The sequence below is a fragment of the Moschus berezovskii genome, chromosome 19 (genome assembly GCF_049115385.1).
Source record: "Moschus berezovskii isolate FMDL1 chromosome 19, NW_MosBer_1.0, whole genome shotgun sequence".
NCBI lineage: Eukaryota > Metazoa > Chordata > Mammalia > Artiodactyla > Moschidae > Moschus > Moschus berezovskii.
In genome coordinates, this window is record NC_142478.1 from 54,643,201 (window position 1) to 54,665,203 (window position 22,003).

The 22,003-nt window shown below is 57.2% G+C and overlaps 2 protein-coding genes across 18 annotated transcripts in view; one reads left to right on the forward strand and one right to left on the reverse strand.

Annotated features, from left to right (window-relative positions):
• NCOR2 (nuclear receptor corepressor 2) overlaps window positions 1-1,604 on the forward strand; it is a 232,987-nt gene extending 231,383 nt beyond the window's left edge. For all 17 annotated transcript variants that reach the window (XM_088828106.1, XM_055404708.2, XM_088828112.1 and 14 more), the window contains one exon: window positions 426-1,604. In XM_088828106.1, coding sequence (XP_088684232.1) covers window positions 426-607 — 182 coding nt within the window. In that variant the 3' untranslated portion in view covers window positions 608-1,604. The remainder of the gene's footprint in view (window positions 1-425) is intronic.
• Window positions 1,605-7,318: 5,714 nt separating this feature from the next.
• RFLNA (refilin A) lies at window positions 7,319-21,829 on the reverse strand. The gene is made up of 3 exons (XM_055405333.2): window positions 21,253-21,829; window positions 10,044-10,153; window positions 7,319-8,864 (listed from the first exon to the last, which is right to left on the reverse strand). The coding sequence occupies exons 1-3, from the start codon at window positions 21,457-21,459 to the stop codon at window positions 8,531-8,533; spliced, it is 651 nt and encodes a 216-aa protein (XP_055261308.1). The 5' UTR covers window positions 21,460-21,829; the 3' UTR covers window positions 7,319-8,530.
• Window positions 21,830-22,003: the final 174 nt, after the last annotated feature.

A 22,003-nucleotide genomic window follows, 5' to 3' on the forward strand; every position in this document is an offset into this window, starting at 1 on the left:
AAGGGCCCAGCTGGAGGGCAAGGGTTCAGTTAGAGAGGATGAAGGATTCCAGAAGTGAAGAGAGAAGCTCATGGGCAGGGACCAGTCCCATGGGTTTGCAGGGGGGTTGCATGGGAGCCCTCCACCCCCGATTTCTCTGAGTGTGAGTAGGTCCCTGGCGGAGGTTCAGGATATCCCTTGGCTGCAGAACAGGCCCCGGGGACAAGGGCAGGAGCAGCAAGGAGGCGCCCACAGGGCTGGAAGATAGGCTGCTGGGCATGGATGGGATGGGAGTGGTGGCGGGGAGTCCAGGCGGGCAGTTTGAGAACCTTCAGGAGATAGAAGGGGCAGCGGAGGCAGGAGGGCAAGGCCCTAGGGTGGCAGGGGGGTGGGGCCCACAGGGACCGCCTGGTTCACCGTGTCGTCTCTCCTGGTCTCTCCGGCAGGGTCGACCCCGTTCCCCTACAACCCCCTGATCATGCGGCTGCAGGCGGGGGTCATGGCCTCCCCGCCCCCACCTGGGCTCCCCGCGGGCAGTGGGCCCCTGGCTGGCCCCCACCACGCCTGGGACGAGGAGCCCAAGCCGCTGCTCTGCTCACAGTACGAGACGCTGTCCGACAGCGAGTGACGGTCAGAGCGGGAAGGGGGCAGTGAGCAGCCGAAGCAGTGGGGCGAGGAGCAGGCGGCCGCCGACTCCCCGCACCGAGGAAGGAGCCCCTGAGTCTGCCTGTGCGCCCGTCCGTCCGCCCGTCCGTCCGTCCAGAGCCGGCATCCTTGCCTGTCTAAAGCCTTAACTACGACTCCCGCCCCGGCTGGCCCGCGCAGTGACCTTACTCAGGGGATGTTTACCTGGTGCTTGGGAGGGGCCGGGCCGGGCCGGGCAGGGGGCAGCAGGCGTGTGTGGCGGCCACACGCGTACAGCCGGGGCAGCCAGGGACCCAAAGCAGGACGACCACCCACCTCCCACGCCACTGCCTCCCCCCTTAACACATTTGGAACCAAAGTCTAAACTGAGCTCGCAGCCCCTGCACCCCCAGCCCCGTCCACCCCCCACCCCCCTCCCGCTTAGCACTCTGGACAGACGGACACGGGCCCTGTCCAGGCCCCAGCACTCTTGTCCCCGGGCCCCAGGGGCTGCCCCAGCCGACGAGACCGCGGGAAACCGAGTCAGGCCAGGCAGGCGGGCTACAGGGCCAGGTGAGGCCTGGGGCGAGCGGCTGCTCCGAGGAACTGGACTGTTTGGTTCACGCAGCATTGCCGCAGCGGCGGGAAGGAAAGGCAGGTGTAAATGATATATTGGTTTACAGGGTATATTTTTGATACCTTCAATGAATTAATTCAGATGTTTTAAGCAAGGAAGGACTTACCCAGTATTATTGCTGCTGTGCTTTCGATCTCTGCTTACCGTTCAAGAGGCGTGCGCAGGCCGACAGTCGGTGACCCCATCATCCACAGGACCAAGGGGGGTGGGGGCTGCCGGCCCCCAAACCCCCCCGCAGTCCTCCCTTCCTCCCTTCCTTGGGCAGAATGAATTTGATGGGTATTCTGTGATCGCCATCTGCGCACGGCGGTGGCGTCCTGTCATTTACACATGTTCTTCTCATTAAAAGGCAAATTATACTCGAGTTACAGAGGCTCCTTCCCTTTCTCGGACCCACAGCCCGGAGGGTGGGCAACACAGAACGGGACGGTGGGAGTGTAACCCTGCAGGGGACGAAGGCACACCCCTGACTCACCAGACTCGTTCCATCTGCAGGTGAATGTTCAACTGCTCAGTCGTGTCTGACTCTGCAACCCCAGGGACTGTAGCAAGCCAGGCTTCCCGGTCCTTTACTATCTCCTGGAGCAAACTTATGTCCATTGAGTCAGGGATGCCATCCAACCATCTCATCCTTTGTCATCCCCTTCTCCCCCTGCCTTCAGTCTTTCCCAGCATCAGGGTTTTTTTTCCAGTGAGTCGGCTCCTCTGCAGGAGAGTATTTATACCAACGGTAAGGACGTCAGTGTGTGGACACTGAACCATCACACCCATGGTGGGAGTATTGAATTTTCACCCACGAGGAGGGTATCAGAAATTCACACCCATGCTGACGGTGTCCAAGATGGCCATCATCAACTCTGAACTGTTAAATACCTTAAAAGTCATTATTCTGGGACTTGGCTGGTGGTCCAGTGGTTGAGAATCCACCTTATAGCACAGGGGGCCCAGGTTTGATTCCTGGTCGGGGAACTAAGATCCCACATGCTGCGGGGCAACTGTGCCTGTGCGCGGCAGTGAAGATCCCATGTGCCCCGACTAAGGTGCGGCACGGCCAAATAAATAAATGCTTTAAAAAATAAAAATCATTCCACCTACGTCTCGTTAGAAAACAGACAGATCCTTGGCTTTGAATATGAGGCAGAAGAGGGAACAGCCCTCCCAGCTCGAGTCTTGAGACATCTGCCGATTGGCAACTTGCGGTTTTGGTTGAACGGGTCTCAAGGGCTGTGCTCTCACACCTGCCATGTTCCTTTAGGAGCGGAGCCAGCGCTTCAGAGAGGCTGCAGTTCTTTGCAACGGACATGTGTGCGGGATTGGCATTCAGGGTGGGGGGCGGAGGAGGAGAGAAACAGGGCCACTGGAGGGAGAAATTGCCATCCCCAGCCCAACCTTTAGCCTGGTGGTCAACCCAGCACCCCATCTCCCCAGGGTGTAGACCAGGGCATGGGGGGGAGATCTGCGTCCCCAGGGGACTTTGCCCAGGCTCACTGGCACTACAAGTTTACCCTGCGAACCTTTGCCGTGAAGGGAGTGGGCAGAGGGCTTGAGTCCCACGGTGCAGCCTGGCACCTGGGCTGCAGTACTGGTGCTGACAGGCAGGTGGCAGTGTTGGGCCAGCAAAGGGTCTTGTCCTCGGGCGGGGCCTCCCTCTGGAGGGGTGCAGGGCAGTCCCCACCTGGAATCCAGGGTGGGTCAGATTGTGCTGGCCACCACCAGCCACCAGGGGTTAGCCAGGCGTGCTGGTATCACCCAGGATCCCATGGCTCTTCCCTCAGCTGTAGTCAGACCAGGGTGATATAGGGGTGGGGGTAGGGGTGAGGGGGTAACACAAATGTCAACCCACAGGGTTATCTCTGCCAGCCCTCTGCTGTCTCCACGACCTCAGAACTGATGCCACTCGGCACCCCTGTCTTCTCAGGACCGGTAGCACAGACCCCCACGCCGGGATGTTGTCAGGGCACAAGGAGAACTCAGGTCCTCCTGGTGCCTGCAGAGGGTCCACCCTCTCTTCCAGGCTCACCCAGCCAGTCCTCAGCCCCCAGAGGGTTCACCCAACTCCCTTCTGGTTCAGTTTTCTTACTGGTCCATCTTAAAGTGGAGCCCAATGCTGTTCACATTAACTCCCTGGTAGAGTCTGTCTGCAGTGCAGAAGACCCAGGTTCGATCCCTGGGTTGGGAAGATCCCCTGGAGGAGGGTATGGGAACCCACTCTAGTATTCTTGCCTGGAGAATCCCATGGACAGAGAAACCTGGCGGGCTACAGTACGTGGTGTCACAAAGAGTCAGACACGACTGAGCAACTAACACTTTCATGCTGTTCCCTGACCCCTATTTCCCTGGAAAACTCTTACACACACTTCAAAACCCAGCTCGGTCGTTCTGTCCTCTAAAACCATTATCTCGCCCCATCTTCTGTCTCCTCTGGGTCTCTGCTAACACACCGCAAGCTACTGGACAGAACCCCTGGAGAGCAAGGCTCTTGATTTTCTCTTCCTGACTATTGTTAACCAAGGCCCCTGGTGACTGTTGAGGTGCACTGACACGTGAGGATCAGATTCAGTAGGAAATGAGACTGTGGTTTGTAAAGTGGGGGACGGTTGTTGGCTAGTGTCCTTGTGTCTCAGTGTGGCGTTGGTTAGAATGCAGATTCCTGGGCCCCACCTGGGGGATATGAATGATTCTCTGGGTTCACGGTGGGGCCTGGGAATCTGTATTCATCAGCAGCCCAGATGTTCCTGATGCAGATGCTTTGCAGCCCTCCTGAAGGCAGGGGTGGTACCCAAGGTTGGAGCTAGAACCCGATCCCTTCAGTTCCTTATGGCCAGGAGGTCTCCAGTAAGGCCACAGACAGCTCTTCAGAGGAAGGTCCAGCCCACTGGCCTGAAGAGCTGCCATCCACAGGGAGGGCATGAATGGGCTGGTCTCCAAGGCACTCATGTTGGCTCAGGACAAGCCTTCCTGGGCCCAGGTGACTCAGACACAATGACAACTGACCTGGAACAATCAGGGTGGCTTCCTGGAGGTGGTGGTTCTTGGGGAAGGGATGTGCTGGGTGGGTGGACATACTGTGGGGGCCCTGGAATTTCTGAGACAGAACAAGCAACACCCAGTAAGATGATGGGCTGGTTTTCTGAAATGAGAGCTCATTGACTTGTGAGGATACTGGGTGCTGAGGGGAAAGCAGGCGAGGAGACTAGTGTGGGGCCAGGACAGAGATCTATGCCTCAGGAAGGGCTCCCATCAAGGGGCTGGGCCACTTAGGAGACAGACCAGAAGGAGGTGGTGTAGCCTGTGAGTAAGGATGGACCATGGGGCCAGCTGCCACCTAATGGCTGTGTGACCCTGGCCAAGCCATTTGAACCCTCTGTGCCTTGGTTTCCCCATCTGTGAAATGGGATGATGATATTGCTGGGAGGAGTAACTCAGAGATGGGCTGTGTAGTTCTGTAGAGACACAGTTTACCCATCTGAGCAGGAGTTGGTGGGGTGAGACCAGGAAAAAAGACACGAATGGGTTTGTTAGGAGAGAGGGGAGGGAAAACTCCAGGTGGTCCAGGGACAGTGACTCATTTGCATATTACCGGGAGGGGGTGGAACTGACTTGATCGCTGGCAGCTGGTGGGAGGGAGCCCTTAGAAGGACAAGGAGGGCTGCCGAAGGAGAAGTGTCTATCTTCATTCCTTCTCCAGGAAGCCGGGGAAGGTTCCACTGTGGCGGTCACACGACAGGCTGTCTGTCCTCACCCCTCTGGAGTTTGGCCAGGTCCCACTTCCTCATTAGAATGTCTCACCAACTACCTCACAGGCTCCTTGGGAAGATTAAATGCAAAAAAAGTGCTGACAGCAGGGTCAGGCGGTCTGCAGACAGAGAAGGCGGTCCGTGTACACGTCGGCTGCCAGGGCCGCTGTTCGCAGCATCACTAAGGGCGGGCGGGATGAGACTGCCGACAGGGCACCTGCTTGTAGGTGGGCGGGGGCTGCCGAGTTGGATTTGAGGCCTGTGAGTGTGATGAACCCAGAGACTGGCTGGGGAGACGGCAGAAGAAGCCGAGCGAAGCGGGTCAGGATGGGTGTGTGGGGCCAGAGCCGGTCCTCCAACGTGGGAAGTGTTTCTGTGGCTGCATCAGAGATGGACGCCCTGACCCGCCCCCAGGATAGTCCCAGCTTGATTCAATTGCAGCCGAAGCTTTACCAGCATGGATTCTCACTGTCCCAGCCGCCAGGGAGGTGAAATCATGTGCCCATTTTGCAGATGCTCAGAGAAGTAAAGCAAGAGACTCTTTACAGCCGCCATGCCCTTCCCGTGTCGGTCTTCCCCTCCCAGGGGGCTTAGTGAGCAACCTCTGCCCCCCAAGGGTTTGCCCAGTGCATCTGGATCTGGGGAGCGTTGGGGGGAGGATAGAAGATCAAAGTGCCTTCTGCAGGCGGCACCCTGAGCCTCGGTAGTGGGGTCACCAGCCTCCAGGCTCTATTTTGGGGGTAGTAATCCCAAGGGTTGGGACAGGTCCCAGATGAAACAGTCACCAGTTTCTGCCAGCCTCCAAGTCCCCTGGGTTCTGGTAGGACACACAGCTTCTCTAGAGGAAAATTGGGGTGTGCTTGAGGGTCTTATGCCTGCAACCCTCGCACCTGTCTTGCTCCTCCCCGCAGGGTGGGCCTCTTGGAACCCCGGCCATACAAGGAAGCAGGCTGGAGTCCCAAGGTCATCGGGGAACGTGGAAGCTGTTTGCATGGTCCAAGGAGATGGTCTTGCTTGATTCTCAGAGGCACAAGTGCTACCCAAGTCCTTGGGGAGGTACTGATATGGTTGGGGCAGGGGGATGAGGCCTATCGGGGGTGACACCTGTGAAAGACAAAGGCAGGAAGCAGGATCTGGTGGGGATCCAGTCTTGGTCAACCAAGAGCCAAGACGCCCGTCAGAGGGGTCCCATCCCTGTGCTCTGTGACTGGAAGCCATCAGCTAACTGCACGCCCCGGAAGTTGTTTCTTGAACGGCGACCCCTGGGACATCTCCAAGATCACCCGGTTCGTTGGCACCATAACTGCACATGTCAGGAAGCCCAACCCATTTTTCCTTCCAAGTGGGGAGATCAGAGTTGCGACTGGAAAGTAAACTCAGTTGAATTTGCCTGGTGCCAGTGATGTGACCCCAGCACACGTGCGTGTCCGTGCAAAGCCCCAGCGCTGTGTTTGCATCCCGTTTGTCCTCCCCAAGCAGCCGAGGCCTCAGGGTTCTTTCTCTGGGTGACATGAACTTGTCCCTTGGCTCTGCCCTCCTGCCTCACCGCCCCCACTCCTTGTCAGAGATCATCCTCCTTCAAGGCTGGAGTCCCTGCAAAGACACCAAGCGTGCGTGCTCAGTCGCTTCTGTCATGTCCGACTCTGCTACCCCATGGACTGTAGCCCACCAGGCTCCTCTGTCCATGGGACTCTCCAGGTAAGAACACTGGAGTGGGTTGCCATTTCCTTTTCCATGGGATCGTCTCAACCCAGGGATCGCACCCGGGTCTCCTGCATTGCAGGTGAATTCCTTACCCCTGAGCCACTAGGGAAGCCCATTGCAAAGACACCAGTACTCCACTATTCAAAAGAGGACACTATCCTAAGGCTACTGAATGCCCTCCTCGTTCACAACCTGGGGCCCCAGAGGCCCCTCCAAGGATGCAGACCAGATGGGGAAAAGATGTAACATGGTCAAGACCTGCTTTGCAGAGGCAGCACGGGCCCTTCTCCAGGGATACAGCCAGCCCTGGGGGTCGGTGGGTGTTGAGGGCTGGCATACGGGGTGACAAAGCATGGGAGCATCAAATATTCAGATTGCCGGGACTTTCTTTGGAATCACCCCCAGACCAAGTCCTAGCGTGGGGCCTGGGCCTCTGCATTAATTTCCTAGCTCCTAGGTGGAGCTGGTGCAGCCTGAAGCTGTAGATGGGGAAGGAGGTGCTAGCATAGGGCTCTGACCCTCCGGATTGCCTTCCTGTCCCCTGCGAGCAGCCGGGAGGGACCATGGGCCTGTGAATACCACCCCCTCCCGGGGAATCCAAAGGTCTTGGAAGCACAGAAGAGGGAACCTCTTTGAGTTTGCACATTTTATTAAGATAATCAGTCATTTCTTAAGTTATTTCTTTGTTAATCAGAAAGCATCTTTGTGGAGAGACCACGCACAGTCTGTGTAGTTATATAAAAATACATCAGTCACCTTGCGTCTCCTGAACGTGAGCTCCAAGTCGCCCTTCTCCCCAGCGAGGAAGCTAAAGCCAGGGGAACGTGGGGGTAGCCCCCACCTAAGGGTCCAGTCTGAAGGCATCTCTGTGGCCACGCTGGAGGGCTTTTGGGTCACTGGTGCCGAGCAGCCCCAGGTCGTGGCCCCGGCCCCCGCGTGTCCTGGCTCTTCCCAGGGAGCACGGGGGTCTCGCGTCTTCCCCCCTGACCTTGCACGTGTGCAGTGAGCCCTACAGCACCGGCCATTGCTGAGTCATCACTGTAGGAGGGGGAGGACTGAGCGAGGGCAGCCGGGCCCCACAGAATCTCTTTAAGCTGATGGCTGGCAGGTGGTGGTGGTCATTTCCAAGAGCTTAGACGCCTCCCCTTGGCACCTGGCTCGAGGGCGCTGATGTTCCCGAGTCCTGGTTCTGAAGGCGTCAGCAGACAGAGGTTAGCAGGCTGCCCTGTGGGTTAGGCTCTGGACACGGAGCTGAAAGGCTACGGTGCAGATGGGCTGGGCCCTCCATCCTCTGCCCTGGGGCATGGGCACCGGGACAGCATGGGCAGGGCTCCTCCTGGCGGCTCCCCAAACACAGCCCACTCTGGCCCTGGCATCGGCATCCAGCTTTCGTCCAGTCTCCTGGCCCACCATCCACCAGAGTTTGCAGGCTACGGCTCTGGCCGTTAAGCTGCATGCATTTGAAAGGCTTGCTTTGGAAACAGCCTCCTCCAGGGCCGCCGGTTGTCTGAATGGCCCCCTTCTTCCCTCCCGTGTGGCCAAGGCTGGGATGCCTCCATCCTGCCGTTGCTCAGGTTGTCCCTGCCTCAGGGGCAGCCAAGGACACGTGCCTTCTTCTCTCCATCACAGCCTATCCACCTGCCCTTGCCCCCTGCTCCTCCGAGAGCCAGGCCCAAGCTGCCTCCCCACATAGGTGCTGATAAAATAGATGTGCTTATTGGGTGAGCCCCAGCGGCCAGGGTAAGACACAGCCCGGGGTCCCTCCCAATAGCGGAGTCCATCCTCCGGCCACCCCAGGGGTGGCCCTGGTTCACCGCCGATGCCACCACCACCAGGTCTGGGCTGCGGGTCAGAGCGGCGCGGGGGCCAGGAGGCCGGGCCCGAGGCGCGGGCACAGCTGCAGCTGCACGCTGGCCGTGAACCAGCAGCGGGGCCGGCCCAGGCTGAGGTGCAGGGTGGTGCGGAAGGAGTTGCTGGCGCACTTGGGGAAAATGATGGTGGTGCTGCGGAAGCGCAGGGCGCGGGGTCGCGGCTCCAGGGTCAGCTGGCTGCGGTAGTTGCGCCAAGTGCAGTTGGGGGCGGCCACGATCGTCTCACTGTAGGCCGTGACCGTGGGCACCGGCGCGTAGAAGACCTTGTCCCGGAAGTGCTTCTCCGATGCATACTTGACCTCAGAATTGCAGCTGGTGGAGGGAGGACAGGGGTGAGCTCAGGGCCCGGCAATCAGGTCACGATCGGAGGGCAGGGTGAACGTGGAGCAGCCTGGGCTTTTGCAAAATGTCAAGGTCAAAAGGACAAAGAAGGGACCCTGCCGACTCAGAGAAGACTCAAGAAACGGGACAACTACACGCCACACATGCCCCTGGCGGGATCCTGGACTGGGATTAAAAATAGGCCATAAAAGGACATTTGGGGACAATGGGCGGAATTGGACCAGGCAGTGGTCGTGTTTTTAGCTTTAGCTGGTCCGATTTTGGCAAGTGAACCGTCATTATGTAAGGATGTCCCTGTTCTCAGGAAGGACACCGGCCGGAGTTATTTAGAGGTCCGAGGTCAGGATGTCATCATCCTCCTCTCAAACAGGTCAGAAAAAATGTTTTGTTTATGTAGAATGAGTGAGAGCGTGTGGACATTCAAGCCAACGGGGCAATATGGAAACAGGGAATCAGTTCAACCAGGGTCCCCTATGCTCTTCCCGCAACCTTCTTTATGTTTGAAGTTTTATCAAAATAAGTTCCCCCAGAGTAGCGTCGGCTCCTTTAGATGAGTGAGCCCCTTGCGCTGCCCTGTGCTTAGTCGCTCAGTCGTGTCCCACTCTTTGTGACTCGATGGACTGCAGCACGCCAGGCTCCCCTGTCCTTCGCTTGCACGCCAGGCTCCCCTGTCCTTCGCTATCTCCCAGAGCTTGCTTAAACTCATGTCCATCGAGTCAGTGATGCCATCCAAGCATCTCATCCTCTGTCGCCCCCTTCTCCTGCTCTCAGTCTTTCCCAGCATCAAGGTCTTTGGTCACCTTAGCTCAGCAGTGCAGGTGCCACTTGAGATACCCTGTGATGGGATGGCACCTAATACACTTCAGGGCAGTGGCTCCTTGGGGGATAAAGGGGAAATTTTTAAATAACAATCAGCCAGGTTGGGGGTGAAGTCAGTGTGGAAATGGCCAAATGTGGGCCTGGGATGGGGAGATGGAGGGTGTGGACAGCAAAGGCCGCAGAATCTCTCCAGATCACAGCCATGCCTCCTCGGGGGGCATCACCCAGAAGGGCCGCCTAGAGCGAGGGGAACCTGCCGAGACCCACAGCCTGGCCCCCCACCCATCCCACCCCCACCCCATCCCTACCCAGCCCAGCAGCCCCACTCACCGGATCTCCGGGGTGGGTTCTGGGTTCACCTCAATGCTCTCCCCAAAGAACACAGGCAGCATCCGGGGCCTCATCTCTCCTGCCAGGGTGCTTGGGGGGTGGGCGGGGGGCTGTGGGGAGAGCCAAGGATGCAGGGTCACATGAGCAGCCCTTCAACACTACGGCCTCAGCTCCCTGATGGACATAAGAGGAGCTCCCCACACCCTTCCAGTCCTGGCTTTTCTGGAAGCCGGCTTCTGCGGGGTCCATCAGGAAGCCCACCCCAGCATCCCTCTGTGGAATCCCAGCACTCTGATGCCCACTCACCCACTGGCCTGCCCCCCAACCACCTGGTTCTCAGGCGTCACTATAAGGGGATATGGTCACGGCCTCTTTCTACAGTGCCCAGCCCACCTGAGCCCCAAGAGCCAGGCTCAGAGCCTTGTAGAACTGAGAACCCTTTCAAGGAGCCCCTGAGCCCAAGCCTCGCGAGCTGCCCCCCAGGGTGCCATGGCAGGACGGAGCTCTGCGATGGGCTGAAAACCGCGCTCATCAAGGCACGAGTTCCCAGCCCTTCTTGGTGCACGGCTGTGGGTCACTCATTCAAATCCTTCGCAAGGTCCTCTTTGACCTCACCCGGATGAGAGATCACAGCAGTGGACACTCTTCGAGTGCAAACTGCACCAGGCACTGCTCTGAGCCCCCCGTGTATCCATTCATTCACTCATACAACAGAGATGTTACTAGCATCCCTGTTATATAGATGCTAAAACTGAAGCCCAGAGTGGCCAAGTAACTTGCCTGCGGCCACACAGCTAGGAAGGGGCAGAGCTGGTGGTCTAGCTGCAGAGCCTGTGCCCTCGCCCACGTTCCCCCACTGCCTCTCAATGCCCACAAGACTGGCGCTGTAGCCCCAAGACCTGACCTGTCACCCCGTGCTCAGAGCAAGCTTGCCCTCATGCACAGGATCACAGAGCTTCCCATCCAGGCCCATATTCCGCTAGCCTTGGCCACGCCGCAGGCTGCCTCTGCACCTTGGTTTACGCCGTTCTCGGTACTGGGAACATCCTTTCCTTTCTCTCTCACTTGGTCTAAGGCGACAACTCAGAAACCAGCTTCCTGTCTTCCTGACCATCCTCTGTGGGGTCCCTGGAGCTCCCACCTGCTGGTCTCCATTGCTGCGAACCCTTTGTGTGTCTGTCACCCCCAGACCATGAGCTCCTTAAGATTCAGGACCAGAGGACCACTCTATCCCCATTGCCTGGCACCTTTCAGATCCTGTGCTATCCAAAGGCAGGACCTCACACATGCAAAGCAGCACCCTGCTCCCCCACACACTTGTGAGCCCCTGAGCCAGCCCCATGCCTGTCTTTTAATCTGCTCTCTGCCTATGTATGTGGTCACTGAAGCCACCTCCTCAGTTGATCACAGTGTCCCCAGAACACAGACTGATGAAGGACCACAGGAAGAAAATACCCAAGACTTGGACAAACAAGGGGTTCCCCACAGGCCCCAGCAGCCGTCCTCAGGGTGGTCCCACTCTCTTTTGCTGGGTGTGGCAGGTAGAATAATGTCTCCCCAAATGTGAGGTCCTAATGCCCAGTTCCTGGGAATGTGCAACCTTACAGGGCAAAAGGGACTTTGTAGGTGTGATTAAGGATCTTGAGATGGGAAGACTGTCATGGAGTATCCAGTGCCCACCCCACTCCCCATCATCACAATGGTCCTTATAAGTGAAAGAGGAAGGGAGCGGGTCAGAGTCAGAAAGATTGAGGACATTAAGGATGTCTTAAGGATGGAGGATGGGACCACCAGCCAAGGAATGTGGGCAGCCCCTAGAAGGTGGGAAAGGCAAGGATTCTCCCCTAGAGTATTTGGAAAGAACGTGTGGGTGTGTGCTCATTCACTTCAGGTGTGTCCAACTCTATGCGACCTTATAGACTGTAGCCTGCCAGACTCCTCTGTCCATGGGGATTCTCCAAGCAAGCATACTTGGAGTGGGTTGCCATGCCCTCTACCAGGGGATCTTCCCAACCCAGGGATCAAATCTGCATCTCTTATGTCTCCTGCTTTGGCAGGCAGGTCCTTTACCACTAGCGCCAGCTGGGAAGCCCCCAGAAAGGATGCCTTGTCCAAATCCTTGCTTTTATTAATAGCCTGTGAGACGCATTTTAGACGGCTGGCCTTCGGAACTGCAAGGTGTTCTTTGAATTTATTCTGATTTGCCTTATTTTTGGCTGTGCTGGATCTCTCTCACAGCACGCGCTCTTCATCGCGGCACTGTTTTCTCTAGTTGTGGTGCGTGGGCTTGGTTGCCTGCCGGCACGTGGGATCTTAGTTCCCTGACCAAGGAGAGAATCCACGCCCCCTGCAAGGGCAGGCGGATTCTTCACCACTAGGCCACCAGGGAAGTCCCTGGAAATGTAAGGTATCGAGTCCGAGTTGTTTCAAGCCACCGTGTGTAGATGTGTTAGAGCAGCAACAGGGGGCTAATGCATCATGTGACCTAGCAAGCAACTCCTCACTCGGGGTTGCAGCCTCCTGGTCCCCAAAGTGGGGTGACAGGAGCACCTGCCTCACAGGCCATAGTGAGGACTGGAGGATTCAAAGTGTGCAAATGAGTGGGACTGTGTCTGGCACTGAGCAAGCTCCATGGAAGTGTGGGCTTGTATTCTAAATGCTTTCCATAAAGGGTCAAGAGGCAGGGATGGGGGTTCCTCTCCTGAGAGAGGTCAATCCATGCCCCCTTTTTAAGCTTGAGACAACCCTGCTCCAACCTGCCAGAAGCAAGCATGCATCATTCAGGAGATTTAAGCTTAAAAATAAAATAGTGATGGGAATTCCCAGGTGGTCCAGTGGTTAAGATTCCACACTCACTGCCGAGGGCCCCGGTTCAATGCCTGGTCGGGGAACTAAGATCCCACAAGCTATACAGCACAGTCAAAATTTTAAAGAAAGAAAGAAAAAAAAAAGTGACAAGATTTTAGAACTTCTGGTGTTCTCCATGGCTCTGTGAACTCAGCACTGACCTCAGCTATAAAACTCCATGACTTGACGTTCATAAAAACCATACTCTCTCCCTGCAAGACTCTCTGAAGTATGAAAGTGAATGTGTTAGTCGCTCAGTTGTTTCTGACTCTTCACGATCCTATGGACTGTAGCCCGCCAGGCTCCTCTGTTCATGGGATTCTCCAGGCAAGAATACCGGAGTGATGAGCCATTCCCTATCTGAAGTGTGGCACTCCCCCAAATGTGTGCAGTGGTTTGTTGAGCACCTACTGTGTGCCGACCACCTACCATGTGCTGAACACCTACTGTGTGCCAGATCCTGTGTGGGCTGGATGAATCACAGTGCCTCCCAGGATTCGTCTTGAGGACACACAAGAGGAGAGAGGATGATGCAGGCATGCAAGGGGCTGTGGATGTGGGTGCTAAGGTTTTCGGGGGCATCTCCAGGTGGAAGGGCAGAGGGAGGAAGGGGTAGCCTGCTATTGGTTTTCATCACCCACACCCACGCCACCCCCAACCCACCCACCTCCACCCCTACGAAAGAACAGTTCCTAAGCTCAGAAGCAGGGAGTACTTCTTTGGGAGGTAATGAAGAACCAGGTACCACCATCCCTCTCAGGCTCATTCAAGCCTCCTGATGAGAGCTGAGTGCATGTTTGGGGCCCTGTTCTGGCCAGATTTCACTCCCTGACTGGCTGCCAGCAGAGGGGACTAGGCTGATTTCACAGGCTGGGCCAGGAAGTTGGCACTCTGGGCATCATTGTCCCAAGGGCCCCCGGTGAAAAACAGCTAAGATCCGTCCCACTCAGGAGTGCTGTACAAGAGCTGGGGGAAGCCACTGAAAACCCAGATGGAGGCTGGCATCCCGGGACCTGGGCCATAGGACAGCTGAAGGCCACCCTCGCAGGGCTCCAGGGACCCGTGCAGCTCCTAGGTGCCCCACAGCTACCTGCCTGGCCCCAGAAGCTCAGGGCTCAGTCTTGCAGCTACAGTGGCGGGCCAGGCAGGCAAGCCGCCAACCCTGCAAAAGCAGCTTACCCAACCCCCCCCTCAACTCAGCCTCCGGACACCCCCATGGGAGCCACCAGGGTGAGGGTGGGCTGCGGAGAGGGTTGGGGCACATGGGCCCAGGGGACTCCTTCTGCTGCTACACCTGATCACCTGACCCAGGCCACATGGAGCGAAGAACACTCCCAGGCATCCTGCTCCCCTCACCACTCTCCAACCCCGGGGGCAGCCACAGGCCAGCTTGTTCCCCTAAAGGCCCAGGTGCTTGCTCCACTCTGAAGAGGACCCCCCGAGAGACCCCTGCGCCCAGGGAACCTGCTCGCTAGGTACCTCAGTTTGTCCATCTGTACAATGGGATTGTGCCATTTGTGAGGCCCACAGTCCGGGGTTTCCAGGTGCAGGCTGGCTAGTGTCCTCAGGGCCCCTTGAAGCCCTGGGGGGCAAGGCCAGAGGAAAAGCAGCTGAGTCTCCGGGGCAGAGGAGTGGAGAGGCTGAAGGTTGGATCCTTATCTCCCAGACACCACGCCCTCCACCCTAGGATGGTAACACAGTTGGACCAGCCCCCAACTCCTTCTGGGGACCAAAAGAGCCCCATTCTAGCCTGGGGAGGGGGCTGGCCTGGCTCCCTGGTCTCCTGGGCAGGCAGGGCATCTGCATGGGGACCAGGGAGGACTTCAGAGAAAGCAGGACCCAGAGAGCAGTGGGTCGCGGCTGCCCTCTGCCCGCCAGGCCCCACCCACCTCGCCCAGTGATTCGTGTTCGAGGATAAATACTGGAAGTAAAAATACACACGGGCGTCTGGAGCGCTCCCCGTCTCTGGCTGCTGTACACAGCACCGCCCATAGGACGGCAGCAAAAGAGAAGTGCTGCTGGGCTTTGAGAGCTCCGTGCCGTGTGGTGACAGCCCAGCCTGACTGGGGGTCCCAGCCTGGCTGGCAGGGACAGCACAGGGGCGTTTGTCCGCAGCCTGGGGGACCCACGGCGGTCCCTCACTGGCCCACTGCATGGAACGTGGCTAGAGCCACGTGTGTCCCACAAAACTTTCTGCTCAGTCAGGGGGTATCAAGCCCACATCAGTGGAGAGTGAGGGGCAGGAGGACAGGTCCAGGGAGACCCCACACTGGCGTAGGGGCAGGGCATCCTCATCGAAGCCATGGGGAACCTTTGTGAGGGCTGAAATGGCCCTTCTCAAGGCTTCTGACCTAACTGGTGGCCATGGTTTCTATTGCGATCAGAATTTAACTGATGATCTTCAGCATGTTTGGGGCGTTGAGACCAAAAGCTCCCATGGTGGGCTAAGGTGGACATTAGCCTTCACCCGTGAGGAAAGCGATTCAAGAAGAGGTTATTTATGCCCCAAGAATCCTCATCCTTTTTATGAAAGGCCTTGGGGATTGGTGGTCAATTCCGGGCTGGTGTGGGACGGGGCGGCAGCGGGGCCAGGCGGCTCCCAAAGGCTAGTTGCACAACATGGCACAACAGAGGAGGTGAGCGGGGCCAGGCTGGGGGAGCCGAGGAGACCCCAAATGGTCCAGGGACTGACACTCAGAGAGTGAACCTGAGCAAAGCTGTAGATCACAGGTTGGAGGTGGGGCTGAAGGACAAGCCTGCTCCCCAAGACAAGTGACCACAGGGGCCCAAGCGACAGGAGGGTGCTGGGTTGGCTTGTGACTCCCAAAAAGGTATATGTGTGTGTATGAGTCACTCAGTCCTGTCCCCATGGACTGTACGTAGTCCACCAGGCTCCTCTGTCCATGGAATTCTCCAGGCAAGAATATTGGAGTGGGTTGCCATTCCCTTCTCGAGAAGATCTTCCCAACCCAGGAACTGAAGCCTGGTCTCCTGCATTGCAGGCAGATTCTTTACCGTCTGAGCCACCAGGGAAGCCCCCACAAAAGTATGTTCACATCTTAATTGTTGGGACCTGGGGGTGTGACCCTCTTTGGAAATAGGGTCTTTAAGTAAGGAAGATCAAGTTAAGATGAGGTCCCACTGGGTAGGGGTGGGGCACGATTCAATACGGCTGGTGTCCTTATAAAAAGAGGGAGCTTTGGACATGGGATATACAGAGGGAAGAAAGTCACATGGGGATGGGGCTGTGTGTCTACAAGCCGAGGCACACCGAGGCTGGCAGCCACCACCAGAAGCTGGGACAGGCACATGGATGGATTCTTCCCTAGAACCTCTGGAGGGATGGTGGACCCGCTGACACCTGGGTCTCAGACTTGTGGCCTCTTTGTACTATATCCCTCCCCTGACAGGGAGGCCAGGAGTCCCAAGGGCGAAAAGGACCGATCCATCTCTGGGTGGCCCTCCGCCTGGTGCCCTTTTCCCAGGATGGTGGCTCCTGATCGCTCCCTCACCCCCAGGGCACCTGGCAGGGCGAGGGCCTATTTGTCTTCTTTTCACACTAAAGCTCCAGGTGGAGCTTCTCAGACAGGTGAGCCTTTCACAGAGAAGCGGCGCTGTCAGAGAGGTCGCTGGGTTTCCGCTGGAGGCCGCTTTGTCCAGGATTAAGCAGATGGGGGCTGGAAGGAGGCGCCAGGGTTTCTGGCTCCTCACAGCCTTTCTTCCTTCACACAGGCTCCTCCCTCCGTGGCCTGACACACCTGGTTCTCTTCTCCTGACCCTGCTCAGGCAGCTGTGCTGGTCAGGGACACACCTGTGGGCCTGCTAGGGGGCCAGGACTGTCTTCACAGTCCGCCTGTCCATACACCTAACCTTCCATTTTTTTCTTCATCTGTCCATCCCATTCATCCATCTATCCATCCACCCATCCACCCTTCTGTCTATGCATCCATCCATCCGTGTGTCCATTTATCCACCCATCTGTCCATCCATCCATTCATTTGTCCATACACCCTTCCCAATCCTGGGCCCTAACTGCCTAAATTCCTAACCCCCTTCCCTCTCTGCCCTTATCCTGGGTTTCATCATCACAGACCAGAAACAGAAATGAGAAAATCCAAGTGTCCTGGGGTGGAGGGCTCCGGGGGACACAGTCAAGATCCTAAGAGGTGGCTGTGACCAAGATTTCCAAGAGCTGGGCAGCAGCCCCAGGAAATTTTCAAGGATGGGGCAAAGACAGCCCACTCCTCATCACCAATTCTACCTGGATCTGGCCCCAAGGGCTGCCCTCAGAATCCAGGTCCAGGGAACCAGCAGCTCGTCCTTCGGGAAATTCTCCAGTGGGCCACTCAGGCATACACTCGATGTATTAACAGATCCCAGGAGATGAGATGGGGGTGACGGGGCCCAGAACACTGGCTTCTGGAGAATCCACATCAGTATCTGAGGGGTAACAGCTCAGACCGCCACCTCTGGTCTCAGGGGGTGAGCCCTTCATCTGCCACAGGTGGGTAATCTCTCATCTCCCCCACCCCATGGTGGCTGTCCCCTCCAGTGGGCAACCAGAGATCATGACTTGAGATCCCATCGCCCTCTGTGCTCTCCCTAAGGGCGGTAAAGAGTGGACAGGGCTAGTTGCCCGAACTGCCCAGGTTAACTTGGAGGGATGGGTGTCTGCCACACACACTGACTCAGCCCTCCTGACAACATAAGCCTCTCCCCCATGATGCCCCCGAAGTCCCCCAGCTCCTCCCAGGCAGGACAGGGAGCGCGGGAGGAAGTACATAGGAGCTGGCGGTCCAGGGCCTGGGAACTTGAAGGTGGTACAGACGGCTTCTGTCCTGTTCCTGGCTGTATCCCTCACCGGGCCTGGCTTAAATATTCGAAGGATGAACGCAGCTGACGGGCAGAGCCTGGCTGGCCCGGCAGGTGGCCTTGGCTGGCCCGGTGTCCTGCAGGTGAGCGGGGCCCCACCGCATGGAGGTAAGACCTCCTTCCACCCTCCATAGAGCCTGTTCCACATGGCCCCCTCTCAGTCAAGTCTCTGATTTGGGTTTCTAAATTTGGGGGAGTCTGGGAACTCATGAGGCTTTCAAAAAATGAAAATAAAACAGCCACAAGTCCATTTTTAAAAGACCAAATGGAATTTTACTTTCTGGCTCAGCTGGGTCTACAAGTCCCTGTATTGGCCTTGGCTGGCCTCACTGCGGCAACTCAACCATGCCAGCTTGCTCCTGTCTCAGGGCCTTGGTACTGGCCATTCCCTTGGACTGACACACATTTCAGGCCTATGACCATGAGGGCCACTCTAATTTTTCTGGTTTCCATTAACTGTCACTTCCCTGACCACCCTGTCCACTCACAGGCAGCTCTTTAAGGGCACTTAACAATCCGTCTAGTGTTATATCACGTATTTAAGTTGGTGACTGTCTCTCCCACTAGAATGCCAGTTCCATGGTGGCAGGGACCACCTTTGAACATCTTGTTCACCACTGTGTCACCCACGAGACCCAAAACTGCATGACATACAGCAGGTGCTCAGTAAGTATTGATGGAATGATTCCCAGATCTTCCTTTGGCTTGAGAATTACTAGAAACATTACCATCTTTGCTTCAAAGAGTGGGCAAGAAAAAAACCTATGGTCAAGATAGGGTGGGGGTTGGGGGTTCACTCACACCCAGCCTGGTCCCCAGTGCCTTTTAGGTCTTGGGGGGCAATGTTGCAGCCAGCCAGTTACCCTACATCCATGGTGTACTGTCCAGAGGGTAAGTTTAACTTATTCACAAAAAAGTAGGGGGAGAGGGGACCTCTCTGTAGAGGGTAAGCAAATTTAACATGCACGCCCAGCATAATAAATATGGTGACAAGCCTGTGAGGACCTCAGTGACCTGGGGGTGGGGACAGAACTGCAGCTCACCCTGCCTCCCTCCACCTGCTGGGGTGTGTGGCACCAATGTTGACCGGGAAGGCAGTGCTGGGAACAGGGTGTCAGAACAGAGATGTCTACCCCAGGCTGAACCCCAGGCCCACATGGGGTGCCAAAGCAAACCCGGCCCTGCATGCAGTCAGCCTCTTCCTGGGCATCTGAAACCATCAGCTCCAAAACGCAGGAGAACTTTCTGTCCTTTTGTGAAAGATTGGCAGCTGGTATTTTTGCCTACATCTGCTCCCGGGAAGCATTCTCAGTGCGTGTGTGTGTGCTAAGTCACTTCAGTCATGTCTGACTCTTTGTGACCCTATGGACTGTAGCCCACCAGGCTCCTCTGTCCCTGGGATTCTCCAGGCAAGAATACCGGAGCAGGTTGCCATTTCCTCTTCCAAGGGATCTTCCCGACCCAGGGATCAAACCCACATCTCTTAAGTCTCCTGTATTGGCAGGCGGGTTTTTTTTACCACTGGCACCACCTGGGAAGCCCCCAATCAACTATACACCAATAAAAAATTTAAAAATAAAAAAATATTAAAAAAATAAAGTATGTTTTAAAAAATGTTTTACTAAAATTTTAAAACCCATGCAGATAGTTAATTAGCCACACAATGAAAAGTAGGATAATGCAAGGTTTAAGCGTAGAGACTCTGGAGCCCAATTTCCTGGGTTCTAATCCAGCAAAGTCACTAACCTCTGTGTGCCTCGATCTCCCGCTCTGGAATATGGATCTAACAAGAGCACCTACATGCTTCATAGGGATATCATGAAAATGAAATGAGTTGGCAGAAGTAAAGAGCTTTAGGACAGTTCTTAGCACATGGGAAGGCTGTCTAAACGCAGATGCCATTACCTGTGCAAAGCCCAGGTCTTGCCCTCAAGCCAAATTAAAAAGATTAGAGACACAGCTCAGTTCCATACCTGGCATCTAGTTAGCAAGGAGAGGGAAAAATAAAATAAACCAGGACAGCCAAGACAAGTAAGCCGGGTGCGCTGTTCCTATGGCTTCCCCTGGCTGGCAGGAAAAGCATCCAGAAAACCTTCTATAAGGCAAATTTTGGGGTGACCCAAAGAGTAAAGGGGAAGCCTGGTTCTCTGCCCCTATCCTCCAAGCCCCACTGTGTAGGACACCAGAGGAAGTAAGTCCCAACGCAAGCAGCCCAAATAACCCCCATTCAACAGTGCCAAGTCTGAGACACTCGTGCAGGAAAGTTGGCGCGTTCGGACAACAGGATCAGTTTCACTGCCAACAGCTGGGGTCACACCTATCGATCTCTGGAAGTCTGGAACGCCTCTCCCCACCCCCTCACCCACAAAGAGAGAGCAAAGTTCAAATTCAACACATAATTTTGGTCTAAGACAGGGATTTCCCAAACTTTGCTGCACTAAGATCACCTGGGGAGGTTTTAAAAATCCTGATGTCCAGTTCGCAGCCTCTAATAAATCAAATGAGAATGTCTGGAAGTAGGAGGTGGGTATGCGAATTTTTTTTTTTTTTTAAATCTCCCAGAGATTCCTATGCCTTCTCAGGTTTGGGACCCACCAGAGCAAACAGCAAGGGAGACACCAGTGACATTCCTGTCTGTAGGCGAGAGGCGGGATAACCATTCTTTTCAGTTCTGGGGAGATTTTCCAATGAGCGGGATGCATTTACTGCCTTGTGAGGGACCAAGCACTGCCGGGGGCCCCAGGAAAGTGCTGCCAGGCTGCAGTCGGCTAGTACACCCGTTAAAGCATGCAGAGAACTGCGAGAACCGGGAGATGCCACTGGGACTGGGGGCAGCCTCCGGATCTGTTCGTCATTCCTCTAATCAGAAGGCACTCAATCCCGCCGGAAGGGGTGGGGTGGGGGAAACACGGTCTCAGCCCAGCCACCAAGCAGGGAGACCCCCGCAGTCCACCTGAAGGTCCCACCGCCTCTGGCAAGAGGTAAAACTCTTGCGCCTCCGGACCTGGGGTTCCAGCCTTCCCCAGGCACCGCCTCAACTCCACGTCAACATCCCTCAAAATCCCGAGGAGGAAGGGTTCCTGTCTGGGTTTGGTTAAAAAAAAAAAAAAAAGGCTTTCACGTTGGCAGAACAAGGGGAACAGTAAACAGGGAACCTGGGTCCATAGCTGCAGCCTGGGGTTCCAGCTCACCTCTGGGAAGCCAGCCTCTTTGAGAATTTCAGACGGTCCTCACCCCTGTTCTTTTACTTCTGACAGTAAGACTCCCTAGAGAGGCCGGCAGCCAGGGAGAGGTCTGCAGGGACGGGGCTGGCCCACCCCCACCTAGGCGCCCCGATCGCCACCTGGGGAGCATGGCTGTCACTTGGGACACCTTCTTGGCTGGGGGGATGTCAGGAGGAACCCAGGCCCGGCTCCTGAAGTACCCCATCTCCTTGGGGGGTCAGGGGGACGGGCACTGCCCCTCTTTCTGCCCGAAGGTGCGCGCTTACCGCTCTGGCCTCGCCGGGTCCGGGGGCCTCGGAGGAGGCGCCGGCGCCCCCCGCGCGGGCGTCGAGGATGCCAGGCGCCAACGAGTAGAAGGGCGGGCTGGGGCTGGGGCTGGGGGGTAGCCCGGAGTCGGGGCTGTCCAGCACGCCCTCCCGGCTCTTCTCCTTGAGGCTCTCCTCCATGCCCTGCAGATGCAGGTGGCCCACCATGTCTGGGGGGCGCGGGGCGCAGGCCCCCGGCTCCTCGGGGGGCTCCTCCACCGCGCTCCGGGGCCCGGGGCGGGCGGGCGGGCGGCGGGGCGAGGGCTGCGCGCGCCCGGGACCTGCAGGCAGAGCCGAGAGGCGGCGCGTCAGGCCCCGGGGTTCCCCGAGACCCCGGGTTCCCCGACCGGCCGGGCCGTGCGCGCCGCGTCCAGGAGGGGCCGGCGGTCGGGCGCCCGGCTCTGCGCGCTCGGGGCGGCCGCCGCGCCGCGCTGCCACGCCGGGCCTGCCGCCCGCCCGCCGCCGCTGGCCGCGCTCCAGCCACGCCGGGCCCGGCCTCGCCTCCGCGCTCCACCGCCCGCGGCCCGGCCCAGCCCGAGGCGCACGCCGCCGCCGGGCCCTCTCCGCACCTTCCCGGCCGCGCCTCCTTTTCTAGGCGCCTCCTCCTCCCTCCTCCCGGCCCACCCCGCCTCCGGCCTCCTCCGCGGTGGGCAACCGCCCCGGCCGGCGCCTCCACCAGCCCGCGCCCGGGGGACTGCACAGCTCGACGTTC

Bases quoted from the DNA above. Each gene is read 5' to 3' on its own strand.
- RFLNA (XM_055405333.2), bottom strand. From the start codon at position 21,459: ATGGTGGGCCACCTGCATCTGCAGGGCATGGAGGAGAGCCTCAAGGAG. The intron at 10,154-21,252 runs GTAAGCGCGCAC...CTCTCCCCACAG, and splicing joins GACCCGGCGAGGCCAGAGCG to CCCCCCGCCCACCCCCCAAG. The intron at 8,865-10,043 runs GTGAGTGGGGCT...TCCCTCCACCAG, and splicing joins GAACCCACCCCGGAGATCCG to CTGCAATTCTGAGGTCAAGT.